The following is a 22,815-nucleotide window of genomic DNA, read 5'->3' as shown; positions in this document are numbered from 1 at the left end:
TTGCTGGGGGATTGAAAAGAGTTGCATTATTGTATTTTCGACTTGAATATAATTCTAGATCGATTCTCTTTCGCCTTCGTCAGGCCTACTACCCTGGAACGAAGTGAGTATCTCAGGCCTTACGACTTAGGAGGTCGGTAAGACCCGATGGCATACAGATAGCCCTTCTTGATCAGCCTGCCAGCGTCCCTGGTTGAGCCGGCCAGGTACCGCGCGTGGATAAAGTCGAATGAGTCAATTTCATATTCCCATTCCTTACTCGATATCACTCACCAGGAACTTCCACATTGGGAGGAATCCTGCCAAAGCCCCGTCAGTCGAGCGACTTTACTACCCTGCATCAGCCATACCCAGCAAGTAAACTTACCAAAATCAATGGCCCAGGGACCTGTCCTAGTCCCCGGTCGATTACCCGCGGCGGATTCTTGATCAGGGCGAGGCGGAGTCTCTGTTGCTGCACCAAGAGACAACCCTGCAGCATGTCCAAGCGGTTGCTTTCCGATTCATCGTTCGGGAGCAGGTACGATAGAAAGTAACGATCAGTTTACAGATCTTGGATGGTCCGGAAAGAGTTCAGCTACTACGACTCGGGTGTGTATATTCGGTAAGACTCAACGTGGCCTTACAGAGAAGAACCTCAAGACGGTTGTCAGCACTATAAGGGATGATTTTGGCTTTGATGAAATTAGGTTATGCTTGTAATCATGAACTTCAGGGTTCAAAGGCTTCAATGCCTGTGTTGGTAGGGAATTACAATATCTCCGTATTGTAGGTATTCGGTGAAATCTTCCCCCTTTTCCAGTTTTCACCCAGGAATTTGTCGAGTTGAGTGTCAACGTATTAAACATGTTTGCTTGGGATGGTGTATGCCGTCACCACTTGTGAGTGACCCGGACTAACCCATGGTTCTTGCGTCGACATGGTTTGAGACTACAACATCAGTCTCAATGAACCGCTTATGATGGCTTTGATTGCTGAGGGACACGTTTCCTTGAGTTCTATGGGTTGCAGAAGTCGGAATGATTTCACCTCGAAGCAGGCGATTCAAGGAGACAGTCCTCACTGAAAGCAGATGCGCCATGCCTCGAGAACCCAATTCTGAACAATCAAGACCATGAGAAATATCAAGAAATCACGGCACGGAATCAAAAGTTGATCGACCATGACATCGACGAGAGATCTGGAAACTGTAGTGACTCTACAGAACAACTGAAATCGAAATACGAGGCCATCAAGTCTAACCGGATATATCTCCACCGGCGACAAGGGTCGAAAAGATATCGGGACAGCCAGAATACTTACATTACACGGCTAATCGACCAAAACTAGGCCAAGCAACCTACCGGCCTTGTGTTCAGAGGTCAAAACGCGCCATCCGGATTAAAGACTTCGACAGACAGGGAGTTCACTTTCTGACGAGGAAAGACGAATGACTGAGCTTTAGGTGCTGCAACGAAAAGCTGACCAGATTGCACTTGAAAATGGACCTTGATAGTGTACACCCGTGAATGCTGAACCAAAGCCTTCCATCGCACAATAAGATGTCGCTTGACACCCTCGGATCGACATGACAGTACTAATAGTAGTAGGTCAGTAGTACCTACGGAAAGTACTACACATCTATTCTCAGACTGTAGTCACGATTAAGACACTCTAACAGTCCAATACAATTTGGGCGAGCAAGAACAAACCATTTGTCACGCGATATGAGACAACTTTACAATAATGAAGAAAGTTGGAAGCGTTTCTCGAACGAGTCTGTTCAGGACCTTTGAGTACGAGTAGGGTTGCTTAGAATCACGTGAAAAGGGACCGGCCAAGACTGCCGTAGGTACTCCGAGTTGCCGACTGCTTCATTCATTGAGATCAAACATGTCTATGGCAGCTCGACTGCCCCATTCTTGACTATATTTAGCTTTGGTATCCTATAGATGTCATCCTCCTTATCCATAGCATGGTCCTGCCGTCATACACATGACATCCGGACCCTCGAACGGCGACCTGCCCCAGATGGCAGCGCCCGTGCCATTGGAGCGCGAGAAAGTTGAAGGAGCAACGACGGAGATCAGTCCCAGGCTGGATGTCGGGAACGGCGTCACGTTGACCCTGGGGGCTGATTCGCTGCTAGTCAATGGTGCGCGTGGATATACAGGCTGATAAGAAAAATGGCTAAGTAAATGAGCAGATCCGCGGCCGGTCAAGCTATCAGCATACTGCGGGATTTGGACAAAGAGTACGTTTCTTTGCTTTGCGGTGTAGTAGGGTGCAATCCGTTGATGCCGAGCAGCATCCAATGCCTCCCAGGAGATCCCATTCTTCAATGTCCTCGTCGCCGACGTGTCCGACACAACCATCTCGATTACGTATGCGAAGCAGATTATGAAGGATGACTACGCTCCGGCCACGTTGGAATACACTGTCAAGGCCGATGCGTGGGTCGCGGCCAAAGTATGGACCAAGCGACTGTTGAGTCTTGCATACGGTGACGCGCAGCCGTTCAAGCGGCTCCTGATCCTCATCAACCCGTTCGGCGGAAAAGGGTACGCCAAGAGCCTCTATACGGAATACGCCGCGCCGATCTTCGAGGCCGCACGGTGCAAGCTCGACGTCGAGACCACGCGGCATGCCGGGCACGCGACGGAGATAGCGGAGCAGCTCGACATTGACGCGTACGATGCGGTGGTGTGCTGCTCCGGGGATGGCCTGCCACACGAGGTTCTGAACGGGCTCGCCAAGAAGCCCAACGCGGGCGAGGCGCTGGCCAAAGTCGCGGTGGCGATGCTGCCGTGCGGGTCCGGCAACGCACTGGCGTGGAACACATTTGGGACGAACAGCGTCAGCCTGGTTGCGCTGTCGATTGTCAAGGGGCTGCGTACGGCCGTGGATCTGGCATCGGTTACGCAGGCGGACAGCAGCAGTCGGCGGCTGTCGTTCCTATCGCAGTCGTACGGCATCGTGGCCGAGTCGGATCTGGGCACGGACCACCTCCGCTGGATGGGCGCGGCGCGCTTCACGTACGGCTTGCTCGTGCGGCTGATGGGGAAGACGCTGTACCCGTGCGATCTGGCACTCAAGGTGGAAATTGACGACAAGACCAAGATCAAGGAGCACTACCGCGTGTACAAGGCGCAGCGGCCGCCGCAGCGGCCGGTTGGCGGCGGTGATATTCAATCCCGAGAGTTACCCCCACTGCGCTACGGCACCACCCGGGACAAGATCCCGGACGATTGGCAGCAAATCTCATCGGACACGATGGGCAATTTTTACGCGGGCAACATGGCGATCATGTCCGCGGACGCGAACTTCTTCCCCTCGGCTCTGCCGAACGACGGGCTGATGGACGTGGTCACGATCGACGGCACGATTGGGCGGCTGAAGGCGCTGACGATGCTCAAGGCGGTCGAGACGGGCGGGTTCTATGACTACGACGACGTGGTGGTGCGCAAGGTGTCGGCGTACCGGCTGACGCCACGGATGAGCAGCAAGGGATTCATCAGCGTGGATGGCGAGAGCCTCCCCTTTGAGCCGTTCCAGGTCGAAGTCCATCGGGGGTTGGGAACGACCCTGACGAGGTCGGGACATCTTTACGAGGCGAAGGGTCCTTGACTGTACCATAACCGCGTTGGAATGTACATAGCCGTTTGTATTAACGTACACTTTTAATCATCATTACTATCCTCATCCTCCTCTTCACTTTCATCTTTCGATCGGAACCCCCATTCGACCAACCGTTGATCCTCCAAGACACCCTTCTGTGCGCGCACCCGCACATTCCTCATGGGACTCGACTTGCGTAGATTCTCAAACGGCCTCAGGAGGATATCCATGGGGACATCAACGCGATCTTTGAGCAATCCCTTCTCCTCTTTCCCTTCGTCTCCATCGTCATCTGGGACAATCACCTTCTCGAGTTCATCCAGCCAAATATCCATCAAATGATAGCGAATCCCGTCCGGCCCGTGCGGGATTTGAATCCCGGCTTCTTCCTCCTCTTCTTCATCCTTTTTCCGGTTCGGATTTGGCTCTTTTTTCTTGTCCGTTGGATCGAAATTGATGGGACATAGCGGCCCGCGCTCAAGGAAGGAGATGTATGCGTCTAGCTGGGACCATTTCCCGTCATCATCAAGACCATCATCATTACCGTGGTTACCCTCGGTCTTTTGCCGTTTCGTGGCTTTGCTCCCTTTCACGGGACTCTTCTTCCTCTTCTTCCCGTTCTTCGTGTTCTTTTCCTTCTCCTCCTTATCGTCGTTCTCAGAAGGAGGTGTAGTCTTCTTCCCAAGATAAATCTCAAACGCAACCCCGACAAAACACCGCATCAAAAACAGGTACTTATCCACCCGCAACCGGTCCAACGCATGGAACTCTTTCCCCACGGTGATCCAAAACGCCTTGATGAAGCGTAGCCGGCTCTCGGCGGTGGGAAGGCTCGGGACGAGCGAGTAAGAGAGTGCGCGTGCAAGGGCTTGTTGCGTGAGGGGGCGGTCGGAGTGATAGAAACCTGCACCTCCGTCATTAGTTTCTTGTTTCTTGTTTCTTTTCTTTTCTGAAGTTGTAGAAAAGGAGGGAAGGGAGGGTTTGAACGAACAGAAAAATAACCCCTTCCAGATCTTGAGAAGATCGAGGAGGGAGAGATCACGACGGGCACGAAGGAAGAGGGTTAAGGATTCGAGGGCTTTGTCGCGCGTTTTCCGGTCTGATTCATTTCGTCAGCAGGTTTTGTTTCTTTTTTTCTTCTTTGGTTGTTTTGGAAGAGATTGCTCACCAGAGGAGGCGAGCTCCTTGACGAACGGCGCTTTTTGCAATTGCGTTGCGCTGGAGCTGTCGGTTGTTGCCATTGTCGTGGGAATGATCAATTCATCAATGGGGTTACATGCGATGAGATAGTCTCGCTGATTGAATTTTTCTTTCTCTTTCCCTTCTTGCGGTCGAGTTGACAAGGTTAGGGCTATTTCTCTTTTTTTTCTTCGATGGTGAGCTTGATGCTCAACTTTTGTTATCACGAGTTATAACCTCGTGGTATATAGTAAACATATCCCGCTAATATTCGAGATATACCTTCGCCGCCTTTGTTCCTGCGAGGATGATGCTTTCTGATTGGTCGTCTGATTGTCTTGCGCTCATTGGTCAGCTGTCCCGCTGATTGTTGCAGATCACGCATGCAGGTCGTCTTCCTACTCATAGACTTCATCATCATGTTTGTCCGTGACTTGGACAGACCCTGTCTTCAAAATAAGGTGGCTGACGCAGAATCGGGAGAAATTTCTCTACCTTTTCCAGAGTGATCTGGGTGGGTTTGTCCATCCTTGATGGCTCGATGTTATCCTGGGTCCTGCAAAAAGCCGGTCAACTTCACTCAAGAAATCCATTCCTAGAGGTTACCAACGAGAAAATGCTCGAGATTTTGACGGCAGATTTTCTTCCAGTCAGACACAATGCTCATCACAAACTACTAGGCTGGCCTGTACAATCAACTCATGTTTCGTACAAGTGACTGTGAGAAAATCATCACTCGTATCTTCATTCGGGTCATACGCAATGGTATGTACATTGTAGATCAGCAGCAAACATTAGGAATAGTGGCAATTCATAGAAACATAACACAACGCCGCCGGGTATCTAAGCTCAAATCATGCCAGAGATCATCATTTCTTTGATTGTGTCTCCGTGATGAATGCATTGATGAGATGCTTGTCCTGCCACCCTTGGCTCACCAGCGACTCCTGCTCTCGGAGCATCCGGCCAAGATACAGAATCCGAACGCGCTGCGTTGCTGGAAGCTGTCGGGGAGTCAGTCAGCACTCAGCAGAACCCATTCGTGCTTGGAAGAGTTGACCTACCTTGGCTTCCTGGTGGACCTTCCGCGCCACCACGCTGACAGGCTGCGATCGCCCCACCGTCACCGTCACGTCCGGCGCGTCGGGATCGCTCAGCCGAGCCGTCACCGAGATCAAGTCGCGCGCGCTGATCTTGCCCTTTTCCTCGCGCCGTCGCGCCTCGTCGTCATCCGGGATGAACTCCTCGTCCGACCCGTCGGCCATCATCTTACTGTCGGCGAGGTTGTCATCCTCCGGCTCCGAGCCCGGATGCTCCTCCAGACCCTCCTCTTGAGGTGGATCCGGAACCATGTTCACCGGGTCGCTGACGATGCACTGTGGTAATCGGTACAAGGCCCCAGATTCATCGTAGCAGCCCTCGCAGAGATCGCCCGTCGGTACCGTCACGCCCGCCGCGTCGATGATGCTCTGCGCCGTCTCCAGGTCCCCGTCCCGCATGAAGGACAGCGCAACGCGCAGCGCGTCCCACACCTCGGGCCGCCCGCTCACCCGCGTCTCGAAGAACTCTTCCCGTTCTCGGGCCAGGGAGCTCGGAGTCCAGATGCGGCGTTTGCTGCGCCAGATGTGCGGCCGGATCGGCTGGTTGTAGTGTTCTTTCAGAGGGACCGGGTCCGGGTTGTTGATTCTACTCGCCCGTCGCCGCCGACGGTCCGAGGCCGCATGATGGCTGCTTTGTGACGGTCCTTCCAATGGTGGACGCAGGCCGGGCGCCTGCGGCACAGTGCCGCTGGCAACGTGGTTCGCGTTGGTTGCGCCCGTCGACTCGTGGTGCGTGCCTTCGTCACGCGATTGGGCGGAGAAGCAGCATCCCTATCCGAGATCAGCAATGTGGACTCAAACAGGACCACTGCTCGCAGCATATCTTGCCCTCTACGAGATGACAGAAAGTATAGACTGCTCAAAAGACAGAATACGATTTCATTCTTACCATTTTTGCACAACACACGGCATCAGTCAACCCTCACAAAGCTGAGAAATTCTTCAAGATTCTACCGAGTTTAGCCGGGCTGCGATGGCGCGGTCAATAAAGAAAAAAAGCGAGATTTCGTTGCTGATTCAAAGTCAAGAGGAAACACCGATGGAACTCGTCATTGTTGTGCGGGCAAGTAATCCGGGGCACAAAGACATCACTTGCTCCTCGCGCTCAAGCCAACTACCACCACGCGGGAAGCCAGAGGAAAAGACGCACACCATCCACGTACGCCAAACGCCATCAGGCACACGGGGCGGGAGACACGACGGAGATAACCCAAGCAGTTACGCGGGCGGAGACGGAGACCAGGCTACTGTAGAAGCTCCTCACTTTAGTGGCATGCATGGTTCAGGTTGACTGACCCTGTCACATTACCTAACTTTTGTAGGTATTGGATGACGCCGTCCTCTGGGGTGACTAAGCCCTTTTTGAACCTGAAATTAAATTAAACTAACCAGTTATCAAATAGGGAATAGTCTTGGTTAAATTTGAAAGCAGCGATTGCAACTTTGTGGTTTGAATCGGGCATTGACCAATCGGAACTGTTCGCGGTTGGACCCTCTGTCATCCAAGATCAATTGCAAGCAGGGATACTTTGACGTGTTCAAAGACCCTACAAGTATGAGTCGACTGAGGATGCGAGTTTCTTTGCTTTGATCCTTGATCCTTGATCCGGGATTCATCCCCGCAGTTTGCAGGGAGGACGAGTGACCTCCCTCCTGTTTCAGGAAGCAAGAATGTACACTAACCCAAGCGTTCGTGCCTTTGATGCCTGATTAGGAGTAGACAGATCTCTGTACTGTATACTTGGAGTGTTGTCGAATATGGCCAACGTACAAGACACAGCCTGTACCCGCAGTCTACTCACCCTCATCCTCCTCGTCGCTGCCAAAGATCGCCTTGAACACGGCCTCGCCGGGCCGTTCGGCTTCAAGGGCTTCATTACGCTCCGGCTCGATGACGACGCGCTCCCGAGCGGTCCCACCCTCGGGTGCGGCTGCACTCCCAGGCTCAGCCATGAGCTGATCCATGACGTCCTGCGAGACAAGAGCCAGTCTCGATGACGCACCGGACTCTCCCTGCTCGGGCTGTTCCCGAGCCGGCGGCTTGACGTTGAACCGTTTGCACAGTAGCCGTGTCGGAAAGAACGGCTGGGTACTCCGCGTCATCGGTCCAAACATGCCGATCTTGGCGGCTTCTTCGGCAGGATCGGCCGGCTTCGGTGCCGGCCGGCTCAGCAGCTGGTCCGTCGAGACCGACGAGTCGGGCGTCTCAGACGTAGCCTGTGGCGCAGAGCTGGCGGATGTGAACCTGGACGCCATGAGCCCAGATATGGGTTTGAATACTTCGGCCGCCCTCGCAAACTCCCGCATCTCCATCACCCAGTCGTCGGTGGAGGCCCCCGGTGCACGGTCAGGGAGTCCATCTTTGAGGCCCGCGCTGATTTCAAGGAATGTTCGGTAACGAGCCCGTTTGCTCTCATCTTCGGCGTACGGCATCCAGCCGCCAATCGCCCGGTTCAATGCTTGAACTGCAGTAGCTTTTTCTAGCTTGGGGACAAGATTCCAGAGATCCTTGCGCTTTTCCGCCTCCGACATCTCGAAGCCCTTGGGCGCCTTCTTCCCCAAGGCTGGTGGAAGATCCGTCTTGCCGGTCAACTTCACAATACGCTCTCGAGCCTCTGGTGTCATCCAGTCAAATATTGACTGTCCCGGAAGCGGAGTTTCCCCCAAAATCTCGGCCCGTGACTTGGGATCCAGGGTCGACGCCTTTGCGGCATCGGCGGTCGACACGTAATTCCCAGAGTCTCCAGGTGTAGCGGTGCTTGCGGTTCTAGACGGTTTCCAGCCCTCGGGAATTTTAGGCGGATCATAGGTCTTCCCGGATGTAAGCGACAGGCTTGACACGGCGTCTGCCAAAACGAACCCATCAAGAGGGAGTCGCCCATCATGGCATTTTCGGACGCTGCTGAGCGAACTCTTCTTTGAGATAAACACAGGCTTACTGCTCAGCAGCGGGTTTGACAGTCCTATCGCAGGCTTGTTCTCGCTGGTAGCTTTGGCTTTCTTTCTCTTCTTCTTGTTTCCACCAATTGTTCGGTTATATGAAATTTGAGGTCCCATTGTATATGCATCTTCGTCATCCGAGCCGGTATCATTGAGCACCCCTACGCCAATACCGCCCCTACGGGCCGGCGGTTTGTCTTTTGGCTTCTTGTGAGTAGCCAATCTCCCGAAGAATGGATCCGCTGCACTGTCGTCGTCGTCGGCGTCGTCCTGATTATCATCTCCTGAGCCGAGGCGCGCCTCTCCTTCAAACCCCAGACCCTTATGATCAAGTTTCCGGACAAACGCCACCATCGGAGGGTTTGGAGGGGCAAAGAGGTGTGTCTCCGCGGACTCTTCGCCCGGAAACCCATCGTCACCGAGGTTCGCTCTGCGGCGCACCTTTGGACCCACGCCTTGACCCTCTCGCCAACCCATCCTCTTCATTAGCTTGACGCCCATTGTCTCGCCCTCACTTTTAAAAAGATCCATTAAGCCATCTCGTGCTGATGCCTGGCCGGGTACCCGGAAGCCGGCAAAGGCCTCGGAAGTTTGTAAGGTCTTCGCTTCTTCGGCTTCTCGAAGATCCTCCTCGTCCATGAAATCCTCCGGTCGTTGTTGTATCCGGTCTTTAGCGCGATTCTGTCGCGTTGATACAAAGCTCGAGGGCGTCCATCCTTCCTTGGAACCCACTGTATTGAAATACCTGTCCCGACCAAGAAATGTTTAGTCCTGCATGTCCCTGATCCTCTGGGCGGCGTAAGCTCACCCGGCGCTGAAGCCCCCGGTGAAGGCGCCATGGAGACGCTTTCGTCCCCGCTCGTCGGTCACTTCCTGTTTCCACACTGGTACGTAGGAGCCATCGTCGCGCACGCTCGGATCAAGAGGCGGGAGCGGCGTGCCGAAGAAGACATATGGCGACTGCTGGGCCTGCAGGTCGGCCTCAAAGGCCGCCCGTGACCGCTTGCTTCCATACATGGCTGCCGCTGGGTACGCGCGTCTGTCAAGCTCTCTTCCGGCCCGCCGGAGATGTGCGCTCTTGGACGGACTGCATGCAGGTACATCGCCGAGGCCCATGATCACTGGCTCAGGTCGCGAGCGAGATACAGTAGGTACAATGTTACGTAATCCACCGTGGCAACACCTCGGCCATGTTCACGTGACTCAGTTCGCTCCGGTGCTGCCCGTGAAGAAGGGAGTTAGGTTAGTAGGAGGGAAAGCAGTCAGGCGGTCTCTTTGTCCCGCGAGCAGCTCTCCGAGTGATGAGTTGATGGTCATGGAGAGTAGTCAAGGGCCGTTGGAGATCTCGTGAATCTGCTTGACGACCCAGTTGAATGGCATCGCGGACTGCTTGTTGAATAATTATACCTACATACATACGACCTTCGTCGGAGTCTGTCCTGGCTGGTTGCCGCCGGCGATCCCCCCTCGGGCCATGATCGCCATCCCTCTTGACCAGCTTACACGCTTCTAGAGACCAGGCCTCTCGTTCCTGTTCGCGCATTTTGTGCCCACGGTGACTAAACGCGGGTCATTCCCGGTGCGCCATTGTGTACACCGAGTTGGGGAGTACCTAATAGTAGGTAAGTCGCCGTGATCGTTTCCCAGTCCCCAGTCGGGCTCAGCAGCTTCAGCTCCCTGTCCATCGATCAGTCCGCCCTGAGTTGGTCATTCTCTCGCTGAGACTCCCCCGTCCACGCGCAGTTCTTTTTCTGCTTCCTCCCGGGCTTGGAGCTCTATAAAAAGCTCTTAGAGCGCCCCGCGCGGCCTTCTCGGCCTCCAGCTCTCGCTTCTCAGCCCAATCCCCAACCCCGGTCCAACGCCCGCTCAGGCCTAAATCCAGCGCGGGATTCAGCTGCCATCATCCGTGCCTCTTCTGTCATTTCCTTTCCCCCTGAGTAGGAGGACGGCAAACAGCTTAACGTTCTGAGTGTACGAGTCACTTCGCCTTGTTCGCCCGTGTCCGACATGTCCTCAGCGCCCTCAACAGTCGTTCGCAGCCAGTCGACCACCGCCCGCCCATCGACCTATTCCTCTCGGTCGTCCGATCTCCCGCACAGGACACGAAGCACGACCACGCGGCCTCCATCGTCATATTCTCATCAGCGTTCATCGTCGCAGTCGCAACCGTATGACCGACGCCCTCCCTCCAATCACGCGGCCCTTGCCAACGTAGCTCGCCGCGACCACGAGACGAACAACTTGGCCAGCCCCTCATCATCATCATCCCGCCGGGAGAATTCTCGCGAGCGCACACAGGACCGTCCGCAGACGGCGTATCGGGCCGACCCCGCCCGACCCCAACCTCATCGCAGCCAATCCCGATCCCATCGCGACAGCGTCGACATGACCCCGGCTCCCCCTCCAGATGCCCAGGCGGCCAATGCTGGCCAGCCTAGGAGGCGTACGATGATTACGACGCCCTCAGGGAACTGGGCACTTGGGAAGACAATAGGAGCCGGAAGCATGGGAAAAGTGAAGATCGCCCGAAACTTGGAGACGGGCGAGCAGGTGAGAACATCCCAGCGCCCGAAACTCTTCTGATGGGAACTGACACGCATCTTGCCATCAAACAGGCCGCAGTCAAGATCGTACCCCGACATTCTACAGAAGACGCCCGTCATGGGCGTGACCAAGAGAAGGCAGATCGCTCCAAGGAAATTCGAACCGCCCGGGAGGCCGCCATTGTCTCCCTTCTCCATCATCCATACATCTGCAGCATGCGAGATGTTGTCCGAACAAACTATCATTGGTACATGCTGTTTGAATATGTCAATGGCGGCCAGATGCTGGACTACATCATCTCACACGGTAAGCTCAAAGAGAAGCAGGCGAGGAAATTCGCGCGTCAGATTGCCAGTGCTCTCGACTATTGCCACCGAAACAGCATCGTCCACCGGGACCTCAAGATTGAAAACATCCTCATCAGTAAAACCGGCGACATCAAGATCATCGACTTTGGGCTGAGTAACCTTTTCTCTCCTCGCAACCATCTGCGGACGTTCTGTGGCAGTCTGTACTTTGCCGCCCCTGAGCTTCTCCAGGCTCGAGAGTACACAGGCCCCGAAGTCGATGTCTGGAGCTTTGGCATCGTCCTTTACGTTCTTGTTTGCGGGAAGGTCCCTTTTGATGATCAAAGTATGCCGCAGCTTCATGCCAAAATCAAGAAAGGCGTAGTCGAGTATCCCCAAGGACTGACGGCCGGTGAGTTCTTCTTACTCCGTGGGATGTCTCTTCCTAACGACCTGTAGAGTGCCGCCACCTTATTTCTCGGATGCTTGTGACCGATCCAAAGAAACGTGCGAGTCTAGCTGAGGTCATGAATCACCCGTGGATGAATAAAGGGTACAATGGTCCGCCTGAGAATTATCTTCCTCACCGGGAACCGCTTCAGTTGCCCCTGGATCCAGAAGTTATTGAACGGATGACTGGATTCGACTTTGGACCTCCAGAATATATCACGGCGCAGCTGACCAAGACTCTGGAATCCAATGACTACGAGTATGCCCTCGAGAACTATGCACGGGAGCAAAATGCCTTAGCCACCTCTGCCGAGAAGAAGAGAGGCATGTTCGATTTCTACCGACGCCGAAACTCGTCGAGCCGTGACAATCTCTCTACGCCCTCGGCCGAGGCTGTGCAGCTGGGGAATGATCCCATCAATGCATATAGTCCCCTCGTGTCGGTGTATTTTCTGGTAAAGGAGAAACTCGAGCGGGAGCGGGCGGCCAGTGCTGGTTTCCATCCTCCCGCCGCAGATTCTGTCTCCAAAATGCCGAATCTTCCCGCTCCAGAAGCCGCACATACCAATCAGTATGATGTCCCGGGTACCAAGGATACTTCAGGAAGGACCAGACCGCGTGCAAGGACGCACGGTGAAGAGGAGATCGGCGAGGGAGTTGAGAAACTTCACTTGAGCCACGGTACTGCAGCAGCACAACAACAACAACCGGAAACGCCGGTGAAGAAGGAGAGCGCCGCTGCTGGTTTGCTCCGGCGCTTCAGCACGCGCCGTGTAAAGGAACGGGGTCGCGAGCGAGACCGCGAGAAGCAATCCGTTCAGCAGACCCCGCCCGCACTCAATGTTCAACCCCCCGCAGAGATGGCCTCTCCCCTTCATCGGGGTTTCAGCATGAGGCGGCCGCGGCGTACCGATGCATCACCTGCCGATACGCAACCGTCCACACCGACCCAAAATCAAGAACTTCTTCGCGCGCCGGCCTCCATGCATCCCGGTTCACGATCCAAGTTCTTGGGCAGGTCAACGAGTGTCAACTCCGCCGACTACCGTCCTCGGTTGTTGGCCCGCAACTATGCGGAGTTGGACAATGGCTCTGCGGTTCAGGATCCGCCTCTCACAAGTGGCTCTGACCATGCCAGCGTCGGCAGATTCAAGCCCAGGACCGGAGATGGGGCTTCCGACTCCCCCGCGCGTCGTTCGCACACGGTTCGAACCAAGTCTCTTGGGCACGCCCGATGGGAGAGCATCCAGGCTCGTCGGGCTCGCCGTGAAGAGGCGCGAGAGGCGACCGTTCCGGAGGATGACGTGTCCAATGGCGACGGTGCCGCGTTGTTGGAACAGGGCAATTCCGGGGAAGACCTAGCCAAGCCGGTCTATCTCAAGGGACTGTTCAGCGTGTCCACCACCAGCAGCAAGCCCCTGTCTTTCATCCGGGCGGATATCATCCGCGTGTTGAAGCAGCTCGGGGTTGAATATACGGAGATCAAGGGTGGATTCAGTTGCCGCCATGTTCCCAGCATCGACCTCGACCGGGTAGTCAATGTCCCACCACCTAGCCCCGAACGGCAAGGCCCAGTGTCGAGCCACCGACGAAGGATTAGTTTTGGTGGATTGCGCGGCCACGATGATTCTCCCCGTGAGGAAACCCGAGCCGCGCACGGCCGATCCTCGCGCCGTAACCAGGGCCCACCGGATCGCAGCTTCGTGACCAATTCCGACGGCTCGGACGATTATGTCTCTTGGCGTGACAATGCGGGTGAGCGCGTGGTTGGTGAGACGACCACGCATGTGCAGAGCGATACCGGAGCGAATCTCATTCTGCGATTTGAGATTGTCATTGTCAAAGTGCCCCTCTTCTCCCTTCACGGGATTCAGTTCAAGAAGGTGTCGGGAGGGATGTGGCAGTATCGCGAGATGGCAAAGCGGATTCTCGACGGTCTGAGACTGTGACGCAGTGTCGTTACCCAGGTTCGAGGTACTATTCTATCCTATTTAATGCTGGCACCTACGTCCTTGTTTGTGAGACCGTTTCATGGAAACTGGACGCTTAATGGGTTATCTCCTAATGTACATTATTCGCTGTCGGTTTCCCCGTGCCGAGTCGGTTGTTGATGTTTGTCTGCTGTTTCTTGTCCTCTGTCATGACTTACGTTGATCCCATCCATGGCTTTAATGTTGTCTCGGGTTTTTGGTTTGCTGGACATGTTGTTACCTGCTGAACAGTGCCAGTCAACATGTAGTCATACCTAATCACATACATCACAATTCAACCATTGTTCATGGAAAATCACAAGGATCACCAGCACTCAACTCCAGAGGCAGATATGAGACGAGCAAATGCCCTGATCCTGATTGTCCAATGATCACGTGATCATTTATTTCCAAAAACGGATGGCTATGAATTACATACTCTTTGCGGAGTAGACCTACTCGTCAGCAATGACATCCTGGGAGAAAGCTCCAAAGAATGAAGCCCGGCGTCACCGCGCGTTGCCATGTTTTTTCGCTCAGAGCGGCTGTCGCCTTGGAAGAACTCACGTACGGACGCTGTCGATCCGAGCAAAACGGCTGACTCATGCAAGGTAAGCCCACTGGGTACCTATCACAAACATTCGGTTTTTTTTTTTTTTCTTACTCCGCCGCGCGCGACGTTCAGGGATGGTCAGGGTGTTTGGCAGCAATATGAATGTCTGTTTCTAGGTTTACTTTTCGTGATAGGCACGCTTATGTAGCAGAATAGAGCGTGTTGTTTGTACATGGAGGAACGTCGGGTACCTGTAATCCAGTTTGCTAATGCATTCACAATCACCCAGGACTCGCTCTTTGTTCTCGAATGCTCGCCTTCTGCTGGTCAGAAGAGATCATTCTCAGCGATTTCGGATGATGTCGATGTCTCCGTTCCGCGCACTTCCCAGCAGCAACACGAGCGCGCACGGGACGAGTCCCCCAAACGACAACGGACGGAAGACAGAAGACAGTCGCCAGAGCTGGAGGACTCGGAAAGCGTCGTGGAGGTCGTCCCGTCACCCTCTGAGTCGGTGCCACCACGACGATCTTGGGCGCTGAGATCGGGCCGTCGGGTAGAGGAGGAGCCAGGATCTCCGCCGTCATCGATCCCGGAGTCCGTACAATCGTCGGACATAACGTCGGTGCCGTCCCCGGCGGTCGAGTCCAGTGGTGGCGATGCTGAAGATGATGTGGCCGGAGCCGCGGCGGGGTCGAGCCCGTCGTCGGAATTATCGTCCGTCGAATCAGGCAGCGCACTTTCTGGTTTGATACCGGCCATTGGTGTGGTGATCCCGACGGTGCGGCTTCGATCGCCGTCCAGGGAAAGATCACCCAGTGTCGAGTCCCTGGCCACGAGCAGAAGCATCGGGAGCAGGAGCAGCAGAAGAAGCAGAAGCAGAAATAGCAACGTCGTCGACCAACATCCCAGCTGTTTCAATTCCGAGGACTTCCCCGTCGATGTGCATGAGATTCGTGCCGAGCGGGGGCGGTATCCTCGAGCGCGAAAAACGAATCCGGGGTCTTTCTCGGTGGTGATTCCCGTTACACAGCCGCTACGCATCACGTCGACTCCTCTGCAGAGACAACAGAATCTGCGAGAAGAGGTGAGAAGGAAACTGGCTAGGCTAAAAGGTCCTCCAGTCACGCTGGCACCCAATATCGGGTCGAGAGATGCAGGGCTGACATCGAATTTTGAGTTCATTGATTCGTACATTCTGCGCAAAGGGGTGAAGAAGGTCGAAGAAGGGTTCAACGCCGGATGCGACTGCGGCGAGGAATGCGATCCGCAGCGGTGCATGTGCCTATCTCTCGAAGTCGATTCGGATGCGCGGATCGTGTCTTACCGGCGACAGCCTGACGGACAACTAGTTCTCGCGCCGGACTTTATCAACAAGAAATCCATGATCTACGAGTGCTCCGAGAATTGCAGCTGCGGGCCCGATTGCTGGAACCGCCTCGTGCAGCACGGCCGCACCGCACCGCTAGAGATCTTCCACACGGGCAACCGCGGCTTCGGCCTGCGGTCGCCGGAGTTCATTCGCGCGGGCCAATTCATTGACTGCTACCTGGGCGAGGTGTTAACGCGGGAAGAGGCCGACCTGCGCGGCGACGCCGCCGCCGAGGCCGGAAACGGCTCGTCCTACCTCTTTGCACTCGATTTTTTACCCGCGCAGGACTACGACGACAAGGGAGAGCCGCAGTACTACGTTGTCGACGCAGGCCGCTTCGGCAGCCCCGCCCGCTTCATCAACCACTCGTGCAACCCCAACTGCCGGATCGTGCCGACATCCACCAGCAGCGGCGATGACCGGCTCTACTACCTCGCTGTCTTCGCCATCCGCGATATCCCACCCATGACGGAGTTGACCTTTGATTATAACCCGGAATACAGCAGCAACAACAACAATACTAGCAGCGGCGGCATTGGCGGCAGTTCAAACGAGGATCGCGATCCCAGCGCGATGCGGTGTCTCTGTGGCGAACCGAACTGTCGGGGGCAGTTGTGGCCGAGTCAGCGAAAGGCTACGAAGAATGATTAGTTTTTCTTTTCATCTGCCAATTTAAGATCGGGGTTTGTGAGTCGGCGTTTGGAGGTTTATATCGTCGGGTGATGGACCGGTGGGGTTTCGGAATTCTTTTCTCAGCGAAGGCGATTGGGATGGCATTGTTAGCGGCGCAACTGGGGACTTGGGAGGGCATTTTCTACATTATTCACATCACAGGTGTATATGTTGGCATCAGAGGAATACCGTGTTTGATTGATTGATAACTACTCCGTCACTGACGCTGGATGACCATGCTAGACGCATCTAAGCGCGCAATCTGGGGCACTTGACGCAGCCATCTACGAACGGACTCTGAATTACGTTTCTCCAGATCAAACCTAAGCCTTGCATCATGCGGAGAAGTCAACTCTGATCAGCTTTGCGACCTCGATGAGTTGATCCAAGAAGTGATTTCTGCGAAGGTTAAACTACCCTCTACCGTACAGTATGGAAGGAGTTCCGGACTCCATGTTAGCCTGAGGCCATCCATCAGACAAGATTGATTGCTGCCTTGTGCGAATTCCCACGGAGTCGACTGATGGTCTAATACTGTACTGTAGATCCAGAAATTCTTATCATGAATTGCCGCTGAGTACTGTACTCCGTACTCCGTATGTCCCTCCGTAGCCTCGAGATGTCAGGTACGTGTACATCCTCGGCGGTCAGAACGGAGGTTGATCATGGGAGTTCGTTCCATCATCGATGTCCTACGTAATTGAATACAGTACGGAGTTACTCCATGACCTAGTCTGTACTACTGTAGTATCTACCTTTGTATGTCTGTACTGTACGAGGACTCTGTACTGCCGGAGCCTGCAATCCACGTCTTATCCGGTTTAGTGATGGCGTCCCTTTGTTTAGGATAGTTTGCGCCAAGACCGCAGGCTCCACAATGGTACAGGCTTCAATCTACATCGGTTGCAGTTTTTTTTTTTTTTTTAAACTTTGGTCTCTCCTTCCCTCTGGCCGAAAATTATCACCATCAGAGCATCACCGTAGAGTGTTTACCTAGCCGAGCAGTGTAGTTTAGCGGATCACTCTGCCTAGCCACATGCCAGTCCGTGTCATCGACCTCACCGGGACCGACGAGGAGAATGACAGCGTTGGCCCCTCAAGCCGCAGCTCGACCCGCGACCAGGCCGGGACAGCGCGAGCAAGCCCATCGACGTCCTCCGGTAGCCATCGATAGAGGGAGTCGGGGACCATCAGCTCCGCGCCCAGTTCGCGGTCCCGTTAGCAATCCCCAGTTCGCGGCACCCCAGAGCCGCTGGTTCCCGGGGCGATCCGAATACGGCCTGGGGGTGCCCGTAAATGCAAATGGGGAGATATCTCGATAACATCGCATCCCAAATTGGAGAAACGTACTTGCTGGGTCGTCCGTTAACATGTATTTCAACGCCCAACCGCCATGCCCCTCACACCACAATCGCACTTGCTGTAGCGCCGACGCGACAATATCGCTGTCCAATTTCGCGGTCAGACTATGGGCAGCTGGAATCCAGTTCCCACATTCTGCTCGCACAATCAGCGAGAAGAGATGCCAGCGCAGTTTGTTGGTATTATGCATTGAATCCATCACGGTGAGGTACCCATCCTTGACAAGCGACTTCAGTCGTTCTGGATGAGCGAATACCAAGCCAAATGACATCTCCTTGTCTGACTGCCGAATGGCCATTATTTCCTGAAAATACCAGCCATTCGTCTGCAGCCATTCCGCCGCCCGATACCTCTGCTGATCCCACTGACTTCTGCTATCGGTGCAGTGCGCGGCGAACTTATCCTTGTATGAGCGGCAGAAATTATATACGTAGTCATAATCAATCGCCTTCCCACCTGAAACTTCAAGATCTTTTGAATGGTGCCGAAGCAGATTATTATGAAGTTCTGTGGCTAAATAGCCTTTCGCTGCTTCTGCTCGGAGCACATCCTTCCACACTGAACTGACCTCTTCCTCATCAAGGTCATCCAATGTGTGATTGTGCTCTTGAGCTTGGCTGCCCCGCCGGACAGTAACCGTCCCGTCCAGGTGTAGATCTTTTTGAAGGCGCATTGGGCACGCAATTGCTGCTCGGGCGGCCCTCTTGCGCTTTCGATTTTCGGATGTGACTGAGGTCCTGTTGCAAGAAAAGTACATACGCACGTACAGGACACGTAGCTGCCACATTCCCGTCTTTTTATTTCGACCACATCAAGCAGCGGTAGTACTGGACGGTCTGGCCGTCCTTCCTCTCATAAAAAAATTCTGGGCTCCAGAAGTTGTCGAGAAATTTCCAGTACCGTCGGTGTTCCTCCTCGCTTTCAAACACGATGGGTTCCTGGAGAGAAAAGAGTTTTTGTCGCATTTTCTGGAGACGAGGCGGCAGTTGCAAACAGGTGAAGGGTCCCGGGCGTGGAAGCCGGCGGAGCGCCACCAGGCCACCCACCATCTCCATGTCGTAGCCATCCAGATAGTCGGGCCACTCCGTCAACTCGAGTCTCGAACCGGGTTTGAAGCCCTTCCATGGGCCCGCCATTTATCCATTGTACTCAGCACATCGTGGAATTGTTAAGGATCGATTTGGGAAAAAGAGGCTGAGAAACTGTTTCGAAAAATGCCGATGAAGCGAAGTGAAGCGCAGCTAAACGCTGTGATGGACGAAGTTCGAAAATTCGAAAGGACTCCAGCTCCTCCAAAAGATTCTTCCGGGCACGATTTACTACCAAGATTCCTAGCACACTCTTGTTCGATATTCGAAGGTTGCAGACGGTAAGAAGGATGGAATTGCGTAATAACAGCTTTCCAGGGTGTGGCTCGACAACTCACATAGCTCGCATGCGTCATCTCCGCGCTTTTGTTTGTTCGGAACGACAGTCTGTCTCGAGCAACCTTCCTCGTCCGTCTCGGTTGCAGTCCCGCTTGATCTCTTCCGGTTTGCTGGTTTTTTCCTCGCGGTAAACGATCCTTGTGCGATTGTTCGTCCAGGGGTCACGTCTGTATCCTCGAGAAACAATTCGCTGAAGTCCCTCGCCAGCTTCCTGGCGCTCAACTTCCCGCTGTTAATGAGTTCCCGGTGGTTAATGTAGTAGGATTGGCACCAGGACTCAAAACCGGCTCCCATGACTGCCTTCTTAAAGTGCAGCCACCAGCCTCGGGAATCATGCAAACCGGGGTCTCTTGCATCTTGGGCCTTGACGAGAGCCATCTCCCACTCGCGGACCCAAGCGAGCATATTCGTTAGGACGGCGCGCCAATGGTTTGCGGGCCTTTTCGTATCGGTTCATGGCCAGGTGCATGTCCTCAATTTCCAGCGTGCCCGCACGCTCCTTCAGGTTTGTGTACGAGACATTCAGATTGTCGCTTGAGAAGCATGTGACGTCGTAGATGTCTGGTGAGACTGTTTCCCGTATCCACCTAGTCAGGTGGCTAATTGCATCGGACTCGACCGCGTGCTGATTTACTTCGAATCCGCAGGTCTTCTCGGCGTGTTGTAGAGCCTTTGACCTGTTTCAGTCAAGTCCGCAATGGTGACCGGGCGCTGCTCCTCCAGCTCGAACGCTTCCTCTGTAGGTAGTGGCGCTAACTGAACAGAGCTGGAATGTAAGGTCCTAGACTGGGACCGAGCAGCCTTCGCCTTCCGCGGGAAGTCTTCAATCCTTGGCTTAACCGGAGGGGGCATAAATTGGCCCTTGGTCGGGCTGTTTGGGTCAATGAGATGCCAAAGTCGTTTGCCCTTGGCTTCGGAGACGAAGCGCTCGTCCCATTGCTTCCAGTTCTCGGGACCTGTGAGCTTGGTCGTGGTGTTCGACGACATTTTGATAGGTGGTGATGAGTTCGGATCCGAATCGATGCTGTGGACTTCTTTTCCTCGTTGTTCAGTTTCAGAGCAAATCCGGGCTCATAACTGTGTGAAATCCACAGCTACGGGCCAGCGTAAAGATTGTAATGACGTGTACTAGAACGAGAAAGTATAGGTATGTGTGTAGTAGTGACGGGATGTGTGTATTGTGTGTGTCTAAAGACTAACCAAACCTGAAAAAATCTCTGAACGCCTTTGGTGGGATCGCCCCGAAAGGGGTGTTTGGAAAATCGGGGCCAGGTGCCAGGCGCCCAGGCCGGGTCCCCTGGTCTAGCCCCGACCCGGCCCCTAAAACCCGAGTTTCCAAGCGCTCCCTCACGTGTGTACGCCGTCCTTGATACCGTATGTACCCTTCAAATATCCAAGAACTCTAGATACATACTCGTACATCCAGGGTACCCCCTTATGTGTAGGCTCCTAACTACTCTCACCAACCATATCAAACCGAACTTCGGAGTATGGTGCACTCGAAAGCGAAAGAGAGAAAAAAAAAGGTGTGAAAAAAATCGTCCCTGGGCAGGCTCGAACTGCCGATCTCCCGATTAACAGTCGGACGCTTTAACCAACTAAGCCACAGAGACTTGCGTTGTGTCAGGAGATTTTAGATTGGACGAGATGAGCCTTCTCAGCAGAGCCAGAAAAAAAAGGATCAAGGACTCGGAATGTTTACCTCAACAAGCGCAGACAACACGTGACATCTGGTGACGAGCGGCTATCGCGCGCATGGCCTGAAACGAACCGAGCCTTGCCGTTTTGGGCAAAGATTAGTAGGTACAGTACCTACATCCTGTAGTCATCAGCGCGGTCTAGAGGTTTAGGCTAGGGGCCAGGCCGGGACCAGCTGGCCCTTGGCCACCTCTGGCCCCGATTTCCAAACACCCCCTTAGATTGCAGCAGAGGGAGAGCAATAGTTGAGCAGCAGCTCCCTACAGACAAATGAAGCAGGTCTTGATTCGTTGAAGTGCACAGCTCAAACTGAAAAAGGAGCAGAAAATCACCTTTGGAACGGAGACCCCTGGGGAAGCCATGGTTTTACTTACTCAGTATGCTACTTGAAACACCGTTTGTGGAGGAACTCTTTGTTTTTCTGAATCGGAGCTGGCGTGTCCTTATTAGAGGGCTGCAGGGGCATTCTACTTATTCAGTGTGAAAGATTTTAGAGGTGACTACGGACAAAACCTATCGCCGATTTCCTCGCTCCAGGGGGCCCACAGCTCGCAGCCAAAAGCGTACATGACGAGGAAGATCATGGCCCCGCAGCGGGCGGCCTGCATGGACACGTTGAATTCTTCCGAAATCCCCGTCAGGGCATTGGAGTACAAGGAGGTGTTAAAGTTCATGGACACCTGCACCGCAAAGATGACGGACAGAATGGTCCATTTTTTCCAGGTTGGGAAGGAGTACCCGAGTTGGTCGTAGCACTCCTCTTCTTTGAGCTCGATGCGATCGTGGAAAGAGGTGTCGACCTTCTCAGTTTGTTCGGCATGGGTGACCGCTGCAAGCACGCGGGTCTCCTGGTCATCGTCCTTGGGAACGACGTGGGGCGGGAGCCCATCTGCCTGCGTGGCTGATGAGGTTTCCGAGCCGTGCAATTGGCCGGGCCGGAATGCGGGGAGAGTGTTGGCGGAGATGCCTGATTTCTCGGCCATCGTGGAAGAGGAGAGTGTGTTGGAGCTTCAGGGAATCTATTTAGAGAGAGCGCACCGAGAAGACCTGAGTCAACGAACGAGAAGGATGATATGGACAATGGTGAGAAAGAAAGAAAAGAAAGAAAAGAAGAGGGAGAGAGGGGGAAACGGGGGGAGAAATAGGCTCGCTTACAGATGTTGTTCCAAATAGGAAGGAACGAGCAGAGAGCAGAGAGCAGAGAGCAGAGCAGCGGCTGGGGATCTTGTGACAGTGAAGTCTCTGGCGGTGATTGTGTGAAGGTATGAGCCTCAGCCAGCTTTCAAAGGAATGACGAACAAAGCCGTGGTATCACTTCACCATGAATACTCTGGGTTGAAAGTTAGTACTGGAAGATGTGCAGGTGGCCACATGGAATCCAACGCACTCAATGCCACGCCCGGTGCAGATGGATTGTGCATGATCTAGGAGCAAAGTTGACAAATAAGAGGGATTTGCCGGGGCCCCAACAATGGGGGATGTAGTGCTCCCGCTGGGTCAGTTACGGTGGTGGATGCTAGTAGTTATTCCATGAGGAGGAGTTCTTCCCGGTGGACCGTAGTAAACTGGGGGTGGTAGCTTCATTAAATCGCAGGTAGTCTTTATGATTGAAAAATTCCGAGCGAGAAACTGCATATTAGTATTGATGGGCCCCACGCCATGAT

At 54.1% G+C, this 22,815-nt stretch overlaps 9 protein-coding genes and 1 non-coding gene across 10 annotated transcripts; 3 read left to right on the top strand and 7 right to left on the bottom strand.

Moving 5' to 3' along the window:
- Positions 1–119: 119 nt before the first annotated feature.
- VTN31DRAFT_6215 (uncharacterized protein) lies at positions 120–481 on the bottom strand (the record flags this gene model as incomplete). The annotated part of the gene is made up of 3 exons (XM_069406801.1): positions 120–189; positions 274–299; positions 368–481. The coding sequence occupies 3 exons, from the start codon at positions 479–481 to the stop codon at positions 120–122; spliced, it is 210 nt and encodes a 69-aa protein (XP_069259297.1).
- Positions 482–1,974: 1,493 nt separating this feature from the next.
- Positions 1,975–3,606, top strand: VTN31DRAFT_6214 (uncharacterized protein; the record flags this gene model as incomplete). The annotated part of the gene is made up of 3 exons (XM_069406800.1): positions 1,975–2,134; positions 2,186–2,233; positions 2,288–3,606. The coding sequence occupies 3 exons, from the start codon at positions 1,975–1,977 to the stop codon at positions 3,604–3,606; spliced, it is 1,527 nt and encodes a 508-aa protein (XP_069259296.1).
- A 53-nt stretch (positions 3,607–3,659) lies between these two features.
- VTN31DRAFT_6213 (uncharacterized protein) lies at positions 3,660–4,838 on the bottom strand (the record flags this gene model as incomplete). Its single annotated transcript, XM_069406799.1, has 3 exons — positions 3,660–4,501; positions 4,589–4,696; positions 4,766–4,838. 3 exons carry the CDS (start codon positions 4,836–4,838, stop codon positions 3,660–3,662), a joined length of 1,023 nt encoding a protein of 340 aa, XP_069259295.1.
- Positions 4,839–5,645: 807 nt separating this feature from the next.
- On the bottom strand, positions 5,646–6,768 carry VTN31DRAFT_6212 (uncharacterized protein; the record flags this gene model as incomplete). The annotated part of the gene is made up of 3 exons (XM_069406798.1): positions 5,646–5,780; positions 5,841–6,647; positions 6,766–6,768. The coding sequence occupies 3 exons, from the start codon at positions 6,766–6,768 to the stop codon at positions 5,646–5,648; spliced, it is 945 nt and encodes a 314-aa protein (XP_069259294.1).
- Positions 6,769–7,670: 902 nt separating this feature from the next.
- On the bottom strand, positions 7,671–9,833 carry VTN31DRAFT_6211 (uncharacterized protein; the record flags this gene model as incomplete). The annotated part of the gene is made up of 2 exons (XM_069406797.1): positions 7,671–9,561; positions 9,625–9,833. The coding sequence occupies 2 exons, from the start codon at positions 9,831–9,833 to the stop codon at positions 7,671–7,673; spliced, it is 2,100 nt and encodes a 699-aa protein (XP_069259293.1).
- A 990-nt stretch (positions 9,834–10,823) lies between these two features.
- VTN31DRAFT_6210 (uncharacterized protein) lies at positions 10,824–14,046 on the top strand (the record flags this gene model as incomplete). Its single annotated transcript, XM_069406796.1, has 3 exons — positions 10,824–11,366; positions 11,432–12,059; positions 12,107–14,046. 3 exons carry the CDS (start codon positions 10,824–10,826, stop codon positions 14,044–14,046), a joined length of 3,111 nt encoding a protein of 1,036 aa, XP_069259292.1.
- A 545-nt stretch (positions 14,047–14,591) lies between these two features.
- On the top strand, positions 14,592–16,643 carry VTN31DRAFT_6209 (uncharacterized protein; the record flags this gene model as incomplete). Its single annotated transcript, XM_069406794.1, has 2 exons — positions 14,592–14,678; positions 14,910–16,643. 2 exons carry the CDS (start codon positions 14,592–14,594, stop codon positions 16,641–16,643), a joined length of 1,821 nt encoding a protein of 606 aa, XP_069259291.1.
- Positions 16,644–17,760: 1,117 nt separating this feature from the next.
- On the bottom strand, positions 17,761–18,783 carry VTN31DRAFT_6208 (uncharacterized protein; the record flags this gene model as incomplete). The annotated part of the gene is made up of 1 exon (XM_069406793.1): positions 17,761–18,783. The coding sequence occupies one exon, from the start codon at positions 18,781–18,783 to the stop codon at positions 17,761–17,763; it is 1,023 nt and encodes a 340-aa protein (XP_069259290.1).
- Positions 18,784–19,357: 574 nt separating this feature from the next.
- On the bottom strand, positions 19,358–19,858 carry VTN31DRAFT_6207 (uncharacterized protein; the record flags this gene model as incomplete). Its single annotated transcript, XM_069406792.1, has 1 exon — positions 19,358–19,858. The coding sequence occupies one exon, from the start codon at positions 19,856–19,858 to the stop codon at positions 19,358–19,360; it is 501 nt and encodes a 166-aa protein (XP_069259289.1).
- Positions 19,859–20,992: 1,134 nt separating this feature from the next.
- On the bottom strand, positions 20,993–21,066 carry VTN31DRAFT_t65. Its single transcript has one exon. It is a non-coding gene; the product is annotated as a tRNA-Asn (tRNA).
- Between the last annotated feature and the right edge of the window lie 1,749 nt (positions 21,067–22,815).

Source organism: Thermomyces dupontii (assembly GCF_041956625.1).
Source record: "Thermomyces dupontii strain NRRL 2155 unplaced genomic scaffold VTN31scaffold_6, whole genome shotgun sequence".
NCBI lineage: Eukaryota > Fungi > Ascomycota > Eurotiomycetes > Eurotiales > Trichocomaceae > Thermomyces > Thermomyces dupontii.
Note: the sequence above shows the minus strand (reverse complement) of the source record. Positions and strands in the feature narration are given on the sequence as shown.